This window comes from Scyliorhinus canicula, chromosome 1 (assembly GCF_902713615.1).
Source record: "Scyliorhinus canicula chromosome 1, sScyCan1.1, whole genome shotgun sequence".
In the NCBI taxonomy this organism is placed as follows: domain Eukaryota; kingdom Metazoa; phylum Chordata; class Chondrichthyes; order Carcharhiniformes; family Scyliorhinidae; genus Scyliorhinus; species Scyliorhinus canicula.
Genome location: NC_052146.1, coordinates 129,818,798 through 129,838,275, shown reverse-complemented (window position 1 = coordinate 129,838,275; position 19,478 = coordinate 129,818,798). Strand labels below are relative to the sequence as shown.

At 42.0% G+C, this 19,478-nt stretch overlaps 1 protein-coding gene across 5 annotated transcripts in view; it reads left to right on the top strand.

Annotated features, from left to right (window-relative positions):
- The window catches only part of kiaa0319l (KIAA0319-like ortholog), a 150,783-nt gene extending 134,851 nt beyond the window's left edge, over positions 1 to 15,932 (top strand). For all 5 annotated transcript variants that reach the window (XR_005460984.1, XM_038799958.1, XM_038799968.1 and 2 more), the window contains 2 exons: positions 1,184 to 1,278; positions 14,837 to 15,932. Coding sequence is in view for 4 of the 5 variants with exons in the window: in XM_038799958.1 (XP_038655886.1) it covers positions 1,184 to 1,278; positions 14,837 to 15,024 (283 nt within the window). In the remaining variant the exon portion in view is untranslated. The remainder of the gene's footprint in view (positions 1 to 1,183; positions 1,279 to 14,836) is intronic.
- Positions 15,933 to 19,478: the final 3,546 nt, after the last annotated feature.

Sequence of the window (19,478 nt, the reverse complement as noted above, 5' to 3'; positions counted from 1 at the left end):
GTTGTTAGGAGCTTGCAGTCAACAAATTGCCTTCTGTATTTCCTACATTACAAAACACAGTGACTACATTTTGAATGTACTTAATTGGTTTTAAAGTGTTTTGAGATTCCATAAAAGGCCCTACAGTATATAAAGGCACCACAATACTGAATACAAATGCAAGGATATCTGTTTTTCAAATTAAGAAATATATTTGATTTCTGTGGGTGAGGAGAACAGAAAACATTTTCCCATTAATTTATACTATCAATCATCTATATGGGAAATCATAGACAGAGAAATAGAACCAAAGTATAGGAAGGTACTGGTTAATATTAGTGAGCATACACTGCCTGTGCCTCCTAGATGTACACAAGAAATAACCTTGGAGGGATTGAAACTACCTATGGGTCCCACTGTCCATCTGTATTGGTTTCGTCATATGTCCACTTGGACCTGAAACAAGTGTGTAAAAGCAGGAGGCTATCCGTGTATCCTCTCTACACTTTTTAAAGAAAATTGTTTTTTAATTTTTTTACTCCTGCAAGATTATCTGTTAAATGTTTGCCAATTTGCTTGTTTCGGCTTGGTAATCTATTTATTTGAATCAATTGATTTCTTGCAATAAAAATAGGAGATGAAGGAGGACATGGTTGAGCGACACATCACTTAAAGCTAAGTCTGAAATATTAAGCTTTGGAGTGAAGTAGGGACAAATGATAAAAATAATAATCTTGATTGTCACAAGTAGGCTTACATTAACACTGCAATGAAGCCACTGTGCCTGTTTAGGTACACAGAGGGAGAATTCAGAATGTCGGGACCTGTGGGAGGAAATCGGAGCACCCGGAGGAAACCCAAGCAGATACCGGGTCAACGTGCAGACTCTGCACAGGCAATGACCCAAGCCGGAAATCTAACCTGAGACTCTGGTTCTGTGAAGCAACAGTACTAACCACTGTGCTACCGTGCCACCCAAGATTCCAGTGGAGCTTCCGGACAGCTACAAAGCTCCCCGTCGGGGAATTGAACCCCGATCTCCCACGTGATAGGCGGGGATACTAACCACTATACTAACCAGGAAATATCACTCTTATGAATGCATAATCTGTCTGTCAATGTTATTTCTTCTGTATTATATCTGTAATATTGGCACGCGACTCAGTTGACCTAATTTTCTAAATATTATGGATTGTTGTTTCAGACGCAAAGGAAAACCTAGAAGAAAAAGCAGATATAAAATACTAGATGCTACAGATGATCATGAAAGTCTGGAATTGAAGTCTAGCTCCAAGCCAGGTATTGGGATGCGAAAGAAGTGTTAAGACTTTGACTTTCAGGTGTTGACTAATTTTTTTTTTCTTCTTGAGTCTTGCCAAATCATTTGGCATCCTTCATGACTAGCAGGATGCCTTCCTACTCTTAGTATTCCACCAAAGCCATTCTGTATCATGGGGTGACAGAGCCAAGATCTTTTCTGCTCTCACTGAATGACACATCATGTTGGAATTCCAATGTATACAGACAAGAAGCATTTTAGTCTTGCAAGGCTGCAGAAATTACAAAGATAATTTTGTTCTGCCTCTCATTCAATGATATTATTTAGTTTTACTGAGCCCTAGTGTCCACCGTGATCTCAGAAATGATGTACGTGAGTCAGCTCTTAGTGGAGCTGACCCTAGTTTCCATTGCAAATTCTGAACTCCATGAATCTGTTGTGCCGGTTCTCCACACTTTGACGAGCTGGACTCGTTTATTAGAATAGAGCTTCATTATTTAACATGTGAAGAGCAGACATTGGCTTTTCACTGCCCCCTCTTTGTTCTTCAGTTCAATAATAGCCCAGACTATGGTAATAAAAGGCTATTCTGGCTAATTGTAAAAGTGCTGAGTGATATGTTGAAGAATGAGAACCAAATTCCTAATGGACATAGCTCGACGACATAAATTGCCATCCTCAGTCCAGAATGATAGATGGAATGAAAAATTGAAATGTCATCACATTGAGATGCTCTTCTGAAATTAGCATACGGCATATTTTTGGGATAGAATACAGTGTTGCTCTGCATCTGCCCTTACCGGCATAAATGTGTGTTGCTGATCATCTGCACAATTAAATATTTTGAATGACAGCATCAAAATTTTTACATTTAAAAAAATTTTTCAGTAAGGCAACGATTAGTCAGAGCCACCTTGATTTAAAAAAATGTGCACAGCAATCTTTACACCTGCAGAAAATGCAGTTTATTTTTGGGCGACCTCTGCAATGCGAATGGAAAAGGGAGGAGAAAATCTGAAATACGGACAATAGTTTGCAAATCTCAATTGGCTTGCTCAGCTGGCGGGCAGGAGCAGCAGCTTTCACCTACTTTATAAAGCTTGCATTGCAGATCCAAAATATAGAATTGATGTAGACAGTGAGTTTGTTTCCTTCAGTTTCTTTGTACACCAGGATGTATATTGAAAGAAAATTTGCTATCCCGTGCCAGTAATTTACAGCATTAGTTACAGCCCGATTTGAAGTAAGAATTACTGTAACTTTTCTATAGAGTTTTTTTTTGTTGCCGATAATAAGATTTAGAACAGGAATAGATAGATGTCTCATCAACACACATGTCTCAAATACTCTATCAGGTGAGGAGACAGTGGTATAATGATAATGTCACTGGACTAGTAATTCAGAGAGCCAGAGGCTAATACTCTCGAGACAGAGGTTCAAATCCCACCACAGCTGGTGGAATTTAAATTCAATTATCCTGGAATATAAAACTGATCATCAGTGATGGTGACTGTGGCAAAGATCATCGATTGTTTCCTTACCCAGTCTGGCCTACATGTGAATCCAGATCCACAGCAATATGGTTGACTCTTAACTGCACTCTGAAATTGCTCTGAAGTCCCAAAAGATGTGGTGTTAGGTAATTTGGACATTCTGTACCCGAACAGACGCCGGAATGTGGCGACTAGGGGCTTTTCTTAACGCCATTGCAGTGTCACAATAAAGATTTTTTTTTTTAAATGACAGTTCAAGTGCAATCGGGGATAGCGTGCCACCAACATCCCATGAAATAACTTTTAAAACCTTCATTTGAATAGTCAAAAGTCTGCAGCCATGTCAATATGGTTCAGATTGTATAAAACACTCTGCGAGAATTCCTCCTGTTATCTTATCTAGATTGCAGAAGTTTGCACTTCTAACCTTTGTGGCAATTTTGCCTCATTTCAAAGTAGTATCCAAGATTTACCTTAACTATTAAATATATTAATCAGTCGGCTATTATGCTACATGAGAACCAAGTGTAGTCATTCTAAAGGCCAGGTGATATTTGGACCAGAGCCTTTTTTAATGAAAACTATACTTATTGAGAGCAGGAACTTCAAATCTCGACGGACCTCAGGACTTTTGCGTAGACTGGGAGTGGGCTACACATGCACAGATCGGTATTTTCATGTTCCTTAGGCCTGGTGCGCCTGTGGAGAAGGAAAAACTGTGTGTAAACCCAGTCCTGTGACTGAGAGCGGAGTGCATGGAAGGCCAGTGATACGGGCAACAGGATAAGGTTCCAAAGGGAGAGGAATAGGTCAAATGAAGATAGAAATTAGGAATAGGCCACTCAGCCCCTCGAGCCTTTTCCATCATTCAATAAGAAAAAAATTCTCCTCATCTCTGTCCCAAATGAGTGACCCCTTATTTTTAAAGTGACCCCTAATTGTAGATTGTCCCATAAAGGGAAACATCCTGTCCATATTCATCTGTCAATACTTCTCAGGATCTTAAAAGTTTCAATCAAGTCCCCTCTTACTCTTTTAAACTCCAGTGGATACAAGCCTAGCCTGTTGAACCTTCCCTCATAAGACAACCCACTCATTCCTGATATTAGTCGAGTGAATCGTCTCTGAAATGCTTCCAACATATTTATATCCTCCTCGAATAAGGAGACCCATACTGTACGCAGTCCACCAGATGTGGTCTCACTAGTGTTCTGTACAACTGAAACATAACCTCCCTCCTTCTGTATTTCATCCCCCCCCACGCAATAAACAACAACTTTCTATTAGCTTTCTTATTTACTGGCTATACCTACGTACAAGCCTTTTGTGATTCATGTGTTCGAACACCCAGATCCCACTGATTCTGAGCTCTGTTTAGATACCATCCTGCTTTTTCATTCTTCCTGCCAAGATGCATTTTCCCATATCTTTGCCCACTCACAACCAAACTATATCTAATTATAGCCTTGTTTTGTCCTCTTCACAATTTACTTTCTCATCTACCTTTGTCATACGGAAATTTAGCAATCCTACCTCAGTCCACTCATTCAAATCATTCATATAAATTGTAAAAGGTTGAGGGCCCAGCACTCTTTGCTCACCATTCATTACATCCTACCAATCAGAAATGATGCTCTGTCCTGTCAGCTGGCCAACGTTCTATCCATGCCTATAATGTTCCCCCTCCACCATGAGCTTTTATTTTCCGCAATAACCTTTGATGTGGTATCTTATCAAATTCCTTCTGGAAATCCAAATACTGTACATCCATCAGTTCCCCTTAATCCACACCATATATGACTCCTTCAAAAGAACACCAATAAATTGACAACACTATTTCTGTTTCATAAAACCATGTCAACTGACTGATTACCTTGAATTTTTCTAAATACCTTGTTATAGTATCTTTAATAATAGCTTATAACATTTTCCCTATCATAGATGTTTGCCTATCTGGCCTGTAGTTCCTGCTCTCTGTCTCCCTCGCTTTTGAATAAAGGAGTTACATTTGCTATTTTCCAATCTAATGAAACCGTGCCAAAACTAGGGAATTTTGAAAAATCAAAATCAATGCATCAACTATCTCACTAGCCACTTCTTTAAGACCCCAGGATGAAGTTCATCAGGACCATTGATTTGTCAGCCCACAGCTCCATCAATTTGCTCAAAACCAGTTCCCTGGTGATTGTAATTTTCCTGAATTCCTCCCTCCTTTCCATTTCCTGATTTATAGGTATTTCTGGGATGATGCTTATACCCTCTGTGGTGAAGACTGAAGCAAAATACCTGTTCAATTCATCTGTCATCTCCTCAATTTCCATTATTAATTCCCCCAACCCCTTCTATAGGACAAATGTTAACATTTTGTTAACTTTTCTTATTTAATTATCTGCAGATACTCTCACTATCCATCTTTAAATTTCATGATAGCATTCTCTCATAATCTAATTCCCCCCCACCCCTTCTTAATCTTGTTGTCATTCTTTGCTGTTTTTATTCTCCGTTCAGTTTTCTGACCGGTCACCTGTTTTTTTACAATTATATGGGTTTTTTTAAAGTTTGATACAGTCTTTAATTTTTTTAGTTAACCGTGGATGGCAATCCTCCCTTTGAATAGATATATTCCAATGAGAAAGAAAAATTCCATGTACTCTTAAAATATCCTTTTAAATGTCTGCCACCGCATCTCAATTAACCTATCCCTCAACTTTATTTGCCAATTTACTTTAGCTAGCTCCACTTTCATGCCCTCATAATTGCCACTTTTAAGTTTAATAAACTAGTCTTGGACCCACTCACCTTTTCCTCAAACCAAATATAAAATTCAATCATATTTTGATCGCTGCCATCTAGGGGTGCCTTCACTGAGACTGTCAATTACTCATCATAGAATACCAGGTCTAGTAGAGCTTGCTCTCTCGTTGGCTCTAGAATGTGCTGTTTTACAAAACTATCCCAAGACTTCTTGTCTTTATTGGGTGGTGGAATTTTCCCCCAAAATGACTGTCACTTTGGGTGAGAAAATTGGTGCAATTTGTGCTGGCACACAGTGGCATCATCTGGATCGCGATCTTCAGCCATTTAGTAAAACAATTTTCTCTGCACATGAAACGCGCCACACCTGAGTTGCCAGGCATCTTATTCGTACCGGTGAGGGACAGCTGTGTACGGCAATCACTGGGACACTACATTTAAATGGATTCTCAGCAATCCCTTTCAGTCAAGCTAGGAGGATGGCAAGAAGAAGACCCAATCCTCGGTTCTTGGAGGCGGCCCTCACCAGACGTAATGATGTCATGGAGGAGAGGTGAGCCACTATGTACCCACATGTTGGCAATTGACCCCGAAGCAATGTCACCAATACTACCTGGGAGGTGGTGGCAGCCGCTGAGAGTGCAAACAGTGCCGGAAAAGGTGAATGACCTCCTACATGGGTGAGTTACCGCCTGTCTCTCCCGGCATACTTCTCTTCTGTCACCCCAGAAAGTTACTGCCAACCCACTTGCTTCCACCTCGAAGCCTCCCATCCTTCCAGCATCATCCTCAAACACCATGACACTCCTTATCACAACCCTTTTCTGCTTAGACGTGGTACCCACGAACACCAGTTGTCCCCAATCCCCGACCTGCCAGCCATCCAGCTCACAATGTTCCCTTGTACGTCCCACAGGAGTAGATAGCCCACAACAGAAGGGAATGGGAGAAGACAGGTGAGGGCATGCCGGAGACCCAAGTTCTCACTGCCTTTGAGGAAAGGGCAATGGAGCTAACTGAGGAGGGTCACCGTCACCGACAGCAAGGTTGACCTGTGGTACAGAGGTAAGGATCCACTGCACCTTTATCCAGATGACCTGTCTCAACTGAGTTAGTGTCCAGGCTCTTGTCCATGGCATTGACTGAAGCAACAACACTTGTCTTGCAGAACACCTTCTAATAAGGCTGGGCCATCAACGGGCAGAGCACCCTCCCCTCATCCCTCAACAGCACTTCTCTGAAGATCGCCATGGAGGACACTGAAGAGGCGTCGCATGTATCACCCGCACCGACAACCACCACAGAAACAAGCACCTTGATCGACGACCTTAACAGACAGGCTTCTAGGTCACTATCTGGTGGGCACCACACTTCAGAAGCATATCAAGTAAAGAAAGGAATGTCCCAGGGGTTGGTTAGTCTGAGGTCTGCTGGATCCCAAGCATCAGTTTTGCCTCAACCAGGTGTCGTACCTCTGGACAAGTTCCTCCCTCAGCTCCTAGAAATGCAAAGGCAGAACTGGGAAATCCAGGAGAGGCTGGCAGCAACATTCCTGCAACTGCAAGGCCAATTGGAGGAGTCCCAAATCTTTAAGTCGCAGGAGATGTTGCCAGTATTGCATGGCACCCAGGCCAACACTGCAAGAGGGCAACTGCAGTGGAAAGCCTGGGTCAATGCATCAGAGCCATGACTGGCAGAATCCAAGGCATGGCTGAGTCTCTGAGGGCCTCGACACCATAGTACAGACAATGGCAGGCCTCCAGGATTGGAAGCTCCAGATGATGTTGAGGCTTCTGGAACTCAGTCCGGCTGCCCCTCTGTCCCAAGGAGACATTGTCGCTCTCCAGCCCTTTTGACTCTCCGCTTTGTGACACTGGCGCATCTCGGGCAGTCGGCAGAACAGGGTGATGCCACAGCAGCAGTGGCACCCGAAAGTCAGCCAGGTCCTTCCAGGTCCAGGCCCTCTTGAGGACACCTACCACGGACATCTCTGGCTACATGGCACGGAAGGCAGAATCCACTTCTGATGTGCATTCTTGGAATACACAGAGACATATGTTAGGCCTCGCAATATTAAGGAATACTAGGGGTACTGAATGGGCACAGGTGAGGTTAGGCACCAGTAGTTAGGGTTTAAATTATGTGTCACTATTACTAGTCACAAACGTAAAATAATTTAAAGTTCAAAGCCTTAACGCCACACTGTCTTTGACCCCTCTCGCACTGGGAAGATCATCACCCCATCTGAACTCAACTCTTCCCAAAGCCCTCAAAGCAGAGTGAATCGTAAGACCCAATGACACTCACAGTGACAGACGTCCTGGAATGACTGTGCCATCACTCAGTGAACCGTTCAGCTTGCCCCTTTTCCCCCTTTGGAGCTGCAGAGCGAAGGAATGTGCCCCAGATCCTCACTCGGACATGAGCTTGGGAGTCATAGAATCATAGAATGCAGAAGAAGGCCATTTGAGTCTGCACTGGCTCTTGGAAAGAGCACCTTACTTAGTTCCATGCCTCCATCCTATCCCCGTAACCCTACCTAACCTTTTGGACACTAAGAGGCAATTCAGCATGGCCAATCCCCCTAACCCGCACATCTTTGGACTGTGCGAGGAAACCAAAGCACCCGGAGGAAATCCACGCAGATACAGGGAGAAAGTGCAAACTCCACACAGTCACCTGAGGCCAGAATTGAACCTACGTCCCTGGAGCTGTGAGGCAGCAGTGCTGACCACTGTGCCGTCACTGTGCAGTCAGCAGGCAGACAGGAATGAGACATAAGCAGAATCTGAGGAGCATTGCAGCTATCCTCATTGTGAGCCATCATCACCCTCCTGCCTTAATGTGAGACTTACGAACATAGACTACCCAGGCCCAGCACTCTGTTTAGATATTAATTAACCCTTCGGGGGGGGGGGGGGGGGGTCATGAACGTATCTGGGGTAGAGGTTGGATTTATGGAGCAAACAGACAACAATCCTCCTATTGGGATAACCTGGAAGCTATGATGGCATTCCTGGTCCTCCTGCCCATGCACACCCTTGCTGTCACCTCACCTCTATCCTCTGGAGCCTCCTCAGGCACTCTCTACTCCCGCTTGGTCCTCTTCCCAATAGGAAGCAACCCATTCCTTCTCCTCATCAGAAGAAGCCGCATGCATAATCTTTGTGTGGTCATGGCACATGGGCTGAACATTAACGGAGTGGAACCCCTTTCCATTTGATGCTACGGAGCTCTCAATGCTATGAGTTCCATCGATAGCCCCCTGGACCTGTGGGAGTCCAGTGATATCTGCAAAGTCTGCAGCCCTCATCCTGATGGGCGTAGTCGAGTTCTAAGTTGAAGTAATCCGAGGCCCAAGCATACAGAGCATCCTACACCTTACGGATGCATTTGTGTACTGATGACTGAGATATTCCACATAGCTGACCAGTTGAGCACTGGAACGAACTGGTTACATAGAAGTTCAGGGCTGTCGTGACCTTGACGACCACAGGAAGCAGATGCCCTCCTACTCCACATGGCTCGAGGTTTGCTCGAATGAGGCACAGGTGCCAAACTGTCTCCTTGTTGAGGCGATGTCTCCTGTGGCACACGGTCTCTGTCAGCTCTGTGTAGAACACCATGTCCTCTAAACCCTTGATCTTTTTCTCCTGTGCCTTTGAACCCCCTCTTCAGCCTGATAGGAGGCCAGCCGTTGAGTCTGCCCAGCGGCCCCCTGGCGCTGTGTCCTCCCCGTGTTGGGCATCTTGTAATCACTGGAGTCTGTTCTCCTTCAGTATTGCGATGATCATATTGGCCAATTCCACAGGCTCCATCCTGACACAAATTGGAACTCGAAGGGATGAGAGAAAGATTGGTGTTCCATCCCATTACCCTCAAACCCTCCCATCATTCCTTGCCCTCCTGGTCCTGACGCTGTCAAACCTTCACCATTTACGGCAGCCAGCACTCACTCAAATGTCTGCAACCCATCCTATATCATTGCTTGACCGACCATGGTCACTGCTGTCGCCCCTTCAGAGTTGCCAATGTGCTTACATCTGGTCGATCTCTCCCTTTATATTACATCTCTTGGGTCTCCGGCACGGTGGGTTCAATAGCCATCCTTCCATCATGTTCAGGGTCACCTGAATGCCCAATTGATCCTTGAGGGCTTTGGATCCCCCAGAACATTTGGCTGGTCGCAGCTGCGAGGCTCAACAGATTCTCTCCCAATGCCCTGCACCCAGCATTCATCCCTTGTCACAATCTCTCTCGTGGACTGAGCAGCTGACATTGGTGAGTTAAATGATGTTGGACAATTAATTGGACAAGTGAGAATCTCGGGAATGTTAGAGAACACACCTGCATTCTTAAGGCTGAGAAAGGCAACACCAATGGACACTGTTTATGCATAGACTTTGTCATCCCATATTCTACCTGTCATGCCTGTAACACTTCCTGGGCAACCACTGCATTATCTCTGAATAAATGTGCAACGTAATGCAACCCGTACCCTCACCTGATCATTACTGTCCGACCATCTCTCCCGGTATCTCATCCAGCCAGGCACTTAGGCTGGCACCCTTCGGTCTCCTCACCCCCGCCCCACAAATTACAGGCTGAAGAATTGCTCTGTGCTGTGAACACACACCAACCGTGATCTCCATTCTGGGGGGAGGAGGCCCCCAAGACCTCTGAACGAGACACTCCCCAAGACCTCTGAACGGGACACCCCCTGCAGCTGGCTAGCGGATACTTTCCCCTTGTTAACTGAGGTACAACATGGCGAGGGATACTCCCCTCCTTCCTCCCTCTGAGTCAATGGTGCCTGGTCCCTGTTTTTAAAGGTAGTAATTAGCACCCATGTGACATCACGTTGATGGGCGGGTAGATTCAGTGAGGCCTGTGAATTTGACGTTCACCTCACTAATGACATTCAAATGCATTCAAATTGGGTTCTCTGATCAGGGCGTTAATCTGATTGTGTGTCATCGAGGGGGGCCTGGGAACATCACAATCTGAAATCTCACCAGTGCAAATCCCGTTTTTTGCCTCTCACGAGTGTTAGCGGCCATAACAGGATTGGCGCCCGCAGCAAACAATCCCTGGAACGTTTGCCCAACAATTCTCATCTCAATCCAAACTGCTTCTACATCCTGGTTTCCTGAACCTAGGTAATCCCTTTCTAATGTACTAAGACCATAATTACAAGTCATAGTTTGGTTAAAAGAGAGGAGAGAAATTGGCTCCAAACACAAAAAGGGCTGCAGGGAGCAGACTTTAAGTGAAACGAGTTGGTGACCGCACACCGTTGGGACAAAGATACCCCTTTGAGCAAGGGGTATCTCAACTCAGCAGGTTATCTGAAGTTTTGCTTTGATTTAGTGTTTGAATGCATACTCGGCAATCCAGGTGAATGGAATCTTGTTAGACGATATTGAAACCCTGTAAGGTGGGCCATCATTGATGCCGTCAGAGTCTGATAATAGAAGATGGTGCAGGAGAAGCTGTGGAAATACGAGAAGGCAGCGGAAGGTCGGTGACTCTGTGCGGTGGCCACTGGGGCGAAGGCACTTCCTTTGGAGCAGTGTGTTCTGCTTGACGTGGCAGAAGATCTGAAATTGTGCTTGTGATTTGGTACTTTGAGTGCATACTCGGGAATCCAGGGGAACGGAATCCCAGGAGGTGAAATTGAAACCCTGTTAGTAGGACCATTGTTGATGCCCTCAAAATCTTCAAAGGTGAAGACTAGAATCTCTTGTGTGAGAGAGCGAGACGAAGAGTTGCATTGAGATTGGTTGACTGTGTTACTGACATCTGGGTGGGTTGTTGAGAAATCTGTGGACTCTGTCTTGGTCACGTTTGCCATTAATTGTGCAGTGTGGTGTGTTTGACCACAATTTGCCTGTAACTTCACATGTATCTCATATTATATGAGAATATGATATTGTAAATTGTTTTAACTTTCTAACCTGATATAGTAAAGTTTATTTTGTTTGTTCAAAATCTGTAGAATCTTGTGGCTTTTTCTATTAGTCAAAATTGTCTACTTTAAACAAAAGAGGATCATACTGACAACTTTGGGGAATCTGATCTTGGATCATAGCAGCATGCAAACATCATTTAATCTCCATTTAAAAGTTATACATTCTTCCCTTATTTTTAAATGGTTAAAGGTACAGAAACAAGAGCACATAGCAGATTTCCTGTCATTAATGGGTTGACTATCCGTTGTTGCACCCACTGTACTCAATGAAAAAGCATATTAAACTGATCACAGTTAAACTGATTGGTGTATTTTTGCTGAGGCCAGAACTCCATGGACAATCATCTCAGCTGGAACAAGGCAGCCTTAAGATTCAGAAATAAAAATCAGCACGGTGGGGCAATGGTTAACCCCGCTGCCTCACGGCACCAAGGTCCTAGGTTCGATCCCGGCTCTGGGTCACTGTCTGTGTGGAATTTGCACATTCTCCACGTGTCTGCGTGGGTTTCAACCTCACAACCCAAAGATGTGCAGGCTTGGTGGATTGACCACTCTGAAATTGCCCCTTAATTGGAAAAAATAAATTGGGTACTCTAAATTTAAACAAAGATTCAGAAATAAAATACTGTAGATGCTGGAAATCAGAAATGTAGACACAAATGCTGGGAATATTCAGCAGTTCTGGCAGAATATAGGGAGAAAGGAACAATGTTAATATTTCAAGTTGACCGTTCAGCATTACTCTGACTAAGATACAGATCTGGGAAATCCTTCCTGCCCTTACCCAATCACAGGAACAATATATGGGATAGGTTTCTGGTATTGACAACGATGTTTAAGCAGCAGCTGATTCAGTCTGAGCCACTTCACTGTATTGGGGCATAGCAGTACCTGATCGCTCTGCCTTGAAATCCCACTAAGGCTGAAATCAGCGAGTTTGAAACAAATTTATAATCTTTGGCTCTGATTCAAGCCACTAGGCCCAAGAAAATTACTTTACTTCTAACGATTAGCATTTTATATATTGCCTTTACAGTAGAAAAACATCCAAGCTGCTTCACAGAAATTTAATCAAGCAAAAATTGATACCAAGCCAAAGAAAAAGACATTTGGGTGTTGACTAATGGCTTTGATAAGAAGTTGGACTTGAAGAATCTTAATGGAGGGGAGGTGGGGCTTAGGGTGGGAGTTCCAGAGCTTCGGGCTGAGACACGTGAAAGTGTAGCCAACAATACTGAGGTGAAAGAAGCAGCACATAGTACTGGAGGAACTCAAAATTCACACAAGGTTGGAGGATGAGGGGATTACAGAGATAATGATGGGTGATTTGATATAAAAAGAACTTGGATGCAATACAAAGATGAGAATTTTAAATTTGGAGTTTTGGGAACTGGGAGGCCAAATAAGTCGAGGCATGACTGAGCCATAGATTAGGGTTTCAGTACTTGGGTTGAAACAGTGCAAAAACTGACATTGCCCCAGATTAAGTTTTTTAATGAAGAGTTTGTGCTTGGAAGCTAAACTCAGGAGTTTGTTAGGATCCAGACAAGAACCCCAAACGTTTTTCTTCATTTGTAAAACTGAGAGGCAAGGATACTTCACCCCAGGAGTGATAACTCTGACTAATAGGAATCGTGTATGTTAAAACAAGCTTTAATTTGAACACTAAATTAACATTAAAGAAATAGCTTTACCATTATCAAGTTAAACAGTTCTTTAAAAAAAATGAAAAATGTGAACTTGCGTCTATATCTGCTACTAACTCCAATTAAGTAACCCAATACAGTTCAAATGAAACTTATAAATAAAGTTAACAAAACCAATTACTTGCTTAGCTATGTAGACACTTTGAGAGAGAGGGACGCTTTCAAGAGCAGATTCAGTACGCTTTTCAACCTGCAGCATTTGGCAAAACTGCTATTCAACTTTAAATTCTTCTGCCTTGTCACTATAATCCTACGGTAAACTGCAAAACTACAGGCAGTTCTGGCTCCTCCCATTAATTACATCATCTGTATCCCACTAAGATGTCACATGATTTGTTTAGGTAAATCAAAATACAACCCCTCAGAAATTATCTGCTCTCCAGGGAATTTCTAGCAATAATAATAACCCGTTAGCCCTTTATCTGTAACCAGGTAAGTGGTTGGAATCAATCATGACATACCCTTTTATGACTCCTTAATTACAGCTTTAGCAGACGCACAGTCTGGATATCTTAACCTAGGTTCTTTAATAATATTACTGCAGCAAATATGTACCTTAACCCAGGGTTTTAATAACATTCCTGCCACAAATATGAAATATAACATATATCAATTTCTTACATTCATCACAGGTCAAATAGACTGTGAAGGGTGTAGTTCAATAATAAATATTGGCCAAGGGGGGTCTATTGGAGGGGTGATAGGTCTTTATTGCATGGGCCATAAACAATGGGTTGGAAATTTCAGAAGGGATTTATACCTGGTCTTGACTGCTGAGGCCTTTTATGGACATGCAGGGCGGCATGTCACAGGGAACTCTGCTTCCCCAATTTGTGCCATTGATATCTGGGGTGTGCAGAAGATATTTCTCTCGCCCTCCCTGACTGTGCTATAAGGTCTAGTCTAAACAAGGTAGAATCCCAGTGGAACAGCATTCCAGCCTATTTAATAAGTTCTCTTCCTCACCTCCATCCACACAAAAATGGGATTTGAGCCTTTCCTAACCTCTGAAATATTCAGTATTTAACGGGGATAAAGAAAATTTAACTGTATCCACAAATCCGGGGATCCTGATATTTGAATTGAATTGCAGGGCATCTTTCTCAACTACTTGATGCGTAAAATGTCTATTATAATATACGTATATATCAAGTTGACTCCCTTCTTCATATTATTTTGCTACATTTGTTAATGCCCTCAAGAGCTGGGGCCCTTAAATTCTGTATAAACATGAAGATGCTCCTCCTATATTCATTTTGATAATTTATTATTCTTAATGAACGTTCAATGTTGAGAGTCTTTATTGATATACTGTATTCAGATTTACTATAGTGCATTCCTATTCAGCTGATCAGCCAAAGGAACACAGATAATAGTGAATTTGTCACTGACAACACGTTATCCACGAAATGGGGCTGGGCTGTCGGCGAATAGGAAAATGCAGCTGCTGACTGTTAAACTGTGACCTTGCTGTGGTAGTTACTTTGCTTAAATTTCAAAAATTCCATTTTCCATTACCAAGTAATTGTTATCATCAAACTAATGGTAATTACACCAATTGCCGACTAAGATGTTCTTTCAGGGTGGTTCTTTCAAAATGATACTTCCATCCCCACTCTGAATTGCAGTATTGCTGATAAATGTTTCATTGTAGTTGGCAGGCTGAAAGCTCCAGCACAGAACACCAGCTTAATGGTTTCAGAATCTGAACTTGACAGTGATGAAGCTATCTTCACTTGGCCAGACAGAGAGAAAGGGAAGTTACTGCGAAACCAGAATGGATCAATTCACAATGGCCAAGTCGTTCAGAAAATCAAGAAGCAAAGGGAAGAAATCCTATAACTGGAACCTAGCTGCCAGATTTGTAGAAGCTATAGATCTAGGGGAGAAACTGTCTCCCAGTATTATCTCTGCACTGCAAAATGAAGATTGATCTGAAGCAATAGTGACTGCTGTGCTGCATGCAGAGTGTACACAATCCTCGTGAAATGAGTCAGTTCAGCATTCTCATGCTTAAACTGTTCAATTTGTGTGAGATTATCAGAACTGGTTTCTCACTTGAAGGCCAGAAAAGAGACTCCGGAGGGGTGCAAATTGGCCAAAAAAAACTTTGCATTCATTAATTTGTGAAGCTGAAGCACCGTGTGCAGCCCTGTCTGCAGTATTGTGGTTCTGATGTCCTGTGTTTCCTGTCAGATGTCCACGGGAAATCTTTTTTTACTAAAAAAAAATCTTGAAGCCAAAAATGTGATGTGGGAACACACTGGATGTCTTGTAAACTTTTACCATTTTACCTGAGGTTTGGATATGACCATTTCCTTCAGTTCAGCAACTGTATAAATCTGCTGAAACCCATGGAAAGCTGAATACTGTGATAATAAGCACTATCCTGTAATTCTGGAAATGTTGCGAAGAACTTCTACCATTCTCCTGTTGAAGAATTGTCATGCAGGCGGGCACAAAGGGATTTGTTGGTCCTCGCCTGTTGTTATTTCGAGTGAGTTGACTCCTGTGCAGAAATGTTCCACATCCAGTGATGACCCTGGATCATTTTAGTTTTATAAAAAAATAATTCTCACTACTGATTTTTTTTTTGTGTATTAATATTGGGAATGTGTTGGTTTAAAACCTTTTATTAGTGTGAAGTATTAACTGGGTGTTTTTAATTTATTCTGATTTCCACTGAATGTAGGTCTTTATTTATTGCTGATTTGTTTTACCTTTATTAAAAACAGTGTCTTCCTTTTAAATGCTCTAGCACCTCACTTCATATCTTGATACTGGTGAACGATCCAATTGGTGATAATTTAATATGACAAATAAATAGTGTAATGAGCAAGGTGTTAGCGACACCTCCCGCCCCTGCCTAGTGCCTTCCAGAAATAGAAATATTTTAACCGTTTTTGAAATGTATCAGTTGTCCACGAGCAAAGCAAAATGCTGTGCTACTGATAATTAAATTAAAAAGGTATTAAAGGAACTATGTACCATAATTTAAAATGGCAAAGCATTGAAAAATTTGGATCAATTTTCGATAATGTGTCCAAAAGCCCAAAAAAAACCTTTAAATAATTTTGGCAATCTGATCTTTCGTCATTGGCAAGACTGCACTATTGTATAAGGACTACAAGCAGCCAAGTTTTCTCATCTTGTATTATCATTTTTAAAAATCTGTTACTGGGTACTGCTGTAAGTAAGCATTCTAGCAATTATTTCAAGGTAATATACCCTAAAGAATTGTATGCTAAAACAATTCCTGTAAAAAATAATGATGTCAATTGGATTGTGTCTTAATTATAATAGTGAGTGACGTACTCTCTAGAAGAAAAATTTAAACCAAATTCAGAATCTGATATCAGTGCCTTTTGGGCATATTTGCAAGGCATATTTGCAGAATTTAAAAAACTTTCCAAGTTTGGAGCATCTATGCACTAAGCTGCTCAGCTGGTTTAAAAAGACAGGGGATGGGTCCATGCAGGCTTAGCGATTTAAATGCATCAAGTGGTGTGCTACTGAGATTCCAGTTCTTGTGATAACCTGCCTACGCTACCTTCTGGGAAAGGGGAAATTATCCAAGCATTCATTCCTGCTGGAAAAGCACATATGTATTGATTGGACTGAACTTAGCAATGATACCTTGAGCTGTTGTGTAGCCTGCTTGTGCATAACAAATGGCTACCTGAGTAATATACCCAAAAGGTTGCTGGCATCAATTGAATTGTATTATATAACATGATTCATTGACTTCAGGAAACAATGCATGCTCAGGAGGAAATTTCAATGAACTGGTCACCCAAGCCTGCTATTGTTCATCTTTCTGTGGCAATTGAGTGCATTGAGAGAAGGCCAAGAAACTAATATTTAGAATGAAAAGAACTTTCATTATCTTAATGTCCCAAAGCACTTTCATGGTCAATTAAATATTTTTCCAGTGCACACTGTTGTGGTATGGGGAAACATTGCCAGCCAATTGTACACAAATACATATCACAAAACAACAATGGGATAAATTGCTACTTGGTATTACAGAACTGGAACAAAATGAGAGACCGGTTATCAAAGCTTTTCATCTTGTAGTCATGGGGGAAATTTAATTTTAACGAAAAAGAGATATTAATGAGTAAAATATCCAGATTTGAATAAACAGTGGTTAGAGAACTCTGCTCCTCATCACATAATGCTGTATTATCTTTCACACAACTTGAGGAGCAGATGGGACTTTAGTTTAAAAATGCATCTAAAAGATGGCACCCCTGGCAGTACAGCACTCAGTCAGCACTGTACTGATGTGTCTGAGCTAATTATGTCCTCAACTCTCTGGAATGACTTTTGAGCCATGGTTGGCAGCACTGCTATCCGTTTTACTGTTTTGTGTGGGCAGGAAGAGGTGGATCAATATTTTCAAAACAAATTTGTACTTTGATTTAGTACGTGCCTGAAGAAGGTAACTAGCAGACCTATATGAAATATAAGTTTTAATTGATTAAATTTAGTGGGGTATAGCAATCCACAATTATTTGTATTCATCCTCTACCAAGTTACCAGAAATAGCTTTTCTCCAGGTGGGGTTGATGGGGGAGCAGTTTGAATTGATTGACAGATTAACTAAACACCCCTTTGAGTAAGCCACAGGGTAGCACAGAAAGACATCAGTCCATTTATCCATTTTCCAGCAGATGTAGGACATTTGGGCAAATTTCTCTTTTTTAAAACAGCACTTATCATTTTACAGTACACTTGCAGAAATTAGTCTTATGGGCATTTAGATATTTCATGAAAATTCACACCCAACCAGATTTGAAGTAAGGCCTTTTGTATTGCACTTGGAGAGAGCGAATGGTGATCATGAAGTACTCTTGAAGACCCAGTATCTGAACCCATGTATATGAAAGTAAACTTGCACTAAAAGGGATACTTGGGAATTAATCATTCATTGCATATATGCATCGAGTAAATTTACAGTTGTACAGAGTGACAACAATTGTATCGTTCACCTTTTGTGTATAGCATTACATTGTATTGGATAGTTGCACTATGCACCAGCGTCTTTCACTGGAGAAATTTGACTGAGCTCAGCGGATGTTTTGTTCCGTGAAGCCCAGGTTTTGCTTTCAAAAGTAATTGGAGAGTTTCTGGGAATAAGCAGCTGATCAGTTGAAGTAAGGGTTTTTTTTAAGTAGCAAGCTCTCAAATGGTTACATTTTGTCAATGCCTGAAGTTTATTTTCCAAAACTAAAAACATCTGTTTTAATTTTTAGAAATGGTTAGCTCCTTCATTGGCATATTATGTTTACTGAGCAGGCATTCAGCAAGGCCTGATTGATGTGACATTGCATAATGTTATGGGGAAATAACAGCACATGGCGGATTGAATTTTCCCGTAAAACGGCATCTTGATGCCTTGTCATTTGATTTCAATTTATTAGTGTTTTCATTATGAATTATCAAAATTATTTTCCAATATATATGCTGTGGCCTGTCATAGAATTTATAGTGCAGAAGGAGGCCATTCGGCCCATCGAGTCTGCATAAGCCCTTGGAATGAACACCCCACCCAAGCCCACACCTCCACCCTATCCCAGTAACCCCGCCTAACCTTTTTGGACACTAAGGGCAATTTAGCATGGTCAATCCACCTAACCTGCACATAGTTGACTGCGGGAGTAAACCGGAGCACCCAGAGGAAACCCACTCAGACATGGGGAGAACGTGCAAACTCCGCACAGACAGTGACCCAAGCCAGGAATCTAACCTGGGACCCTGGAGCTGTGAAGCAACTGTGCTAACCACTGTACTACCGTACCGCCTGTCATACAAATAATATCTCATGAGGGATGACAATAAAAGTTATCCATTAAACCTCACATGTGGAGATATTGAGTTTGGCTGCGCTGATAGCTGACATTCTCCACAGAATTTTTTTTTTTGCCTGGGTGTTGATTTTTTTTTTAAAGTATGGATGTGCATCGTTACTAAATTTATATCTCGGTAACAGTACTCCATTCCCTCATTAATTTCGATGATCAAATTAATGCAAATGTGAAAACTTAAAATTCTACCCTATAATATTTATATAAAGGGTCGAGGAAATGGATTTTAACATCATATTCCAGCAACATTTTGTCAAGACTCATGTAAAGGCTCATGCTAGTAAAGGAATTAACGATCGTCGTGATCGGTTTTGATGCCTAAAGCTAATTGTTTTAATTGTTTGAGGCAGGTTGAATGGAACTGCGACAATTGCAAAGAAATCCACATTACACGTGAAAGCGAAATTGCATAACTTTCTAACTCTT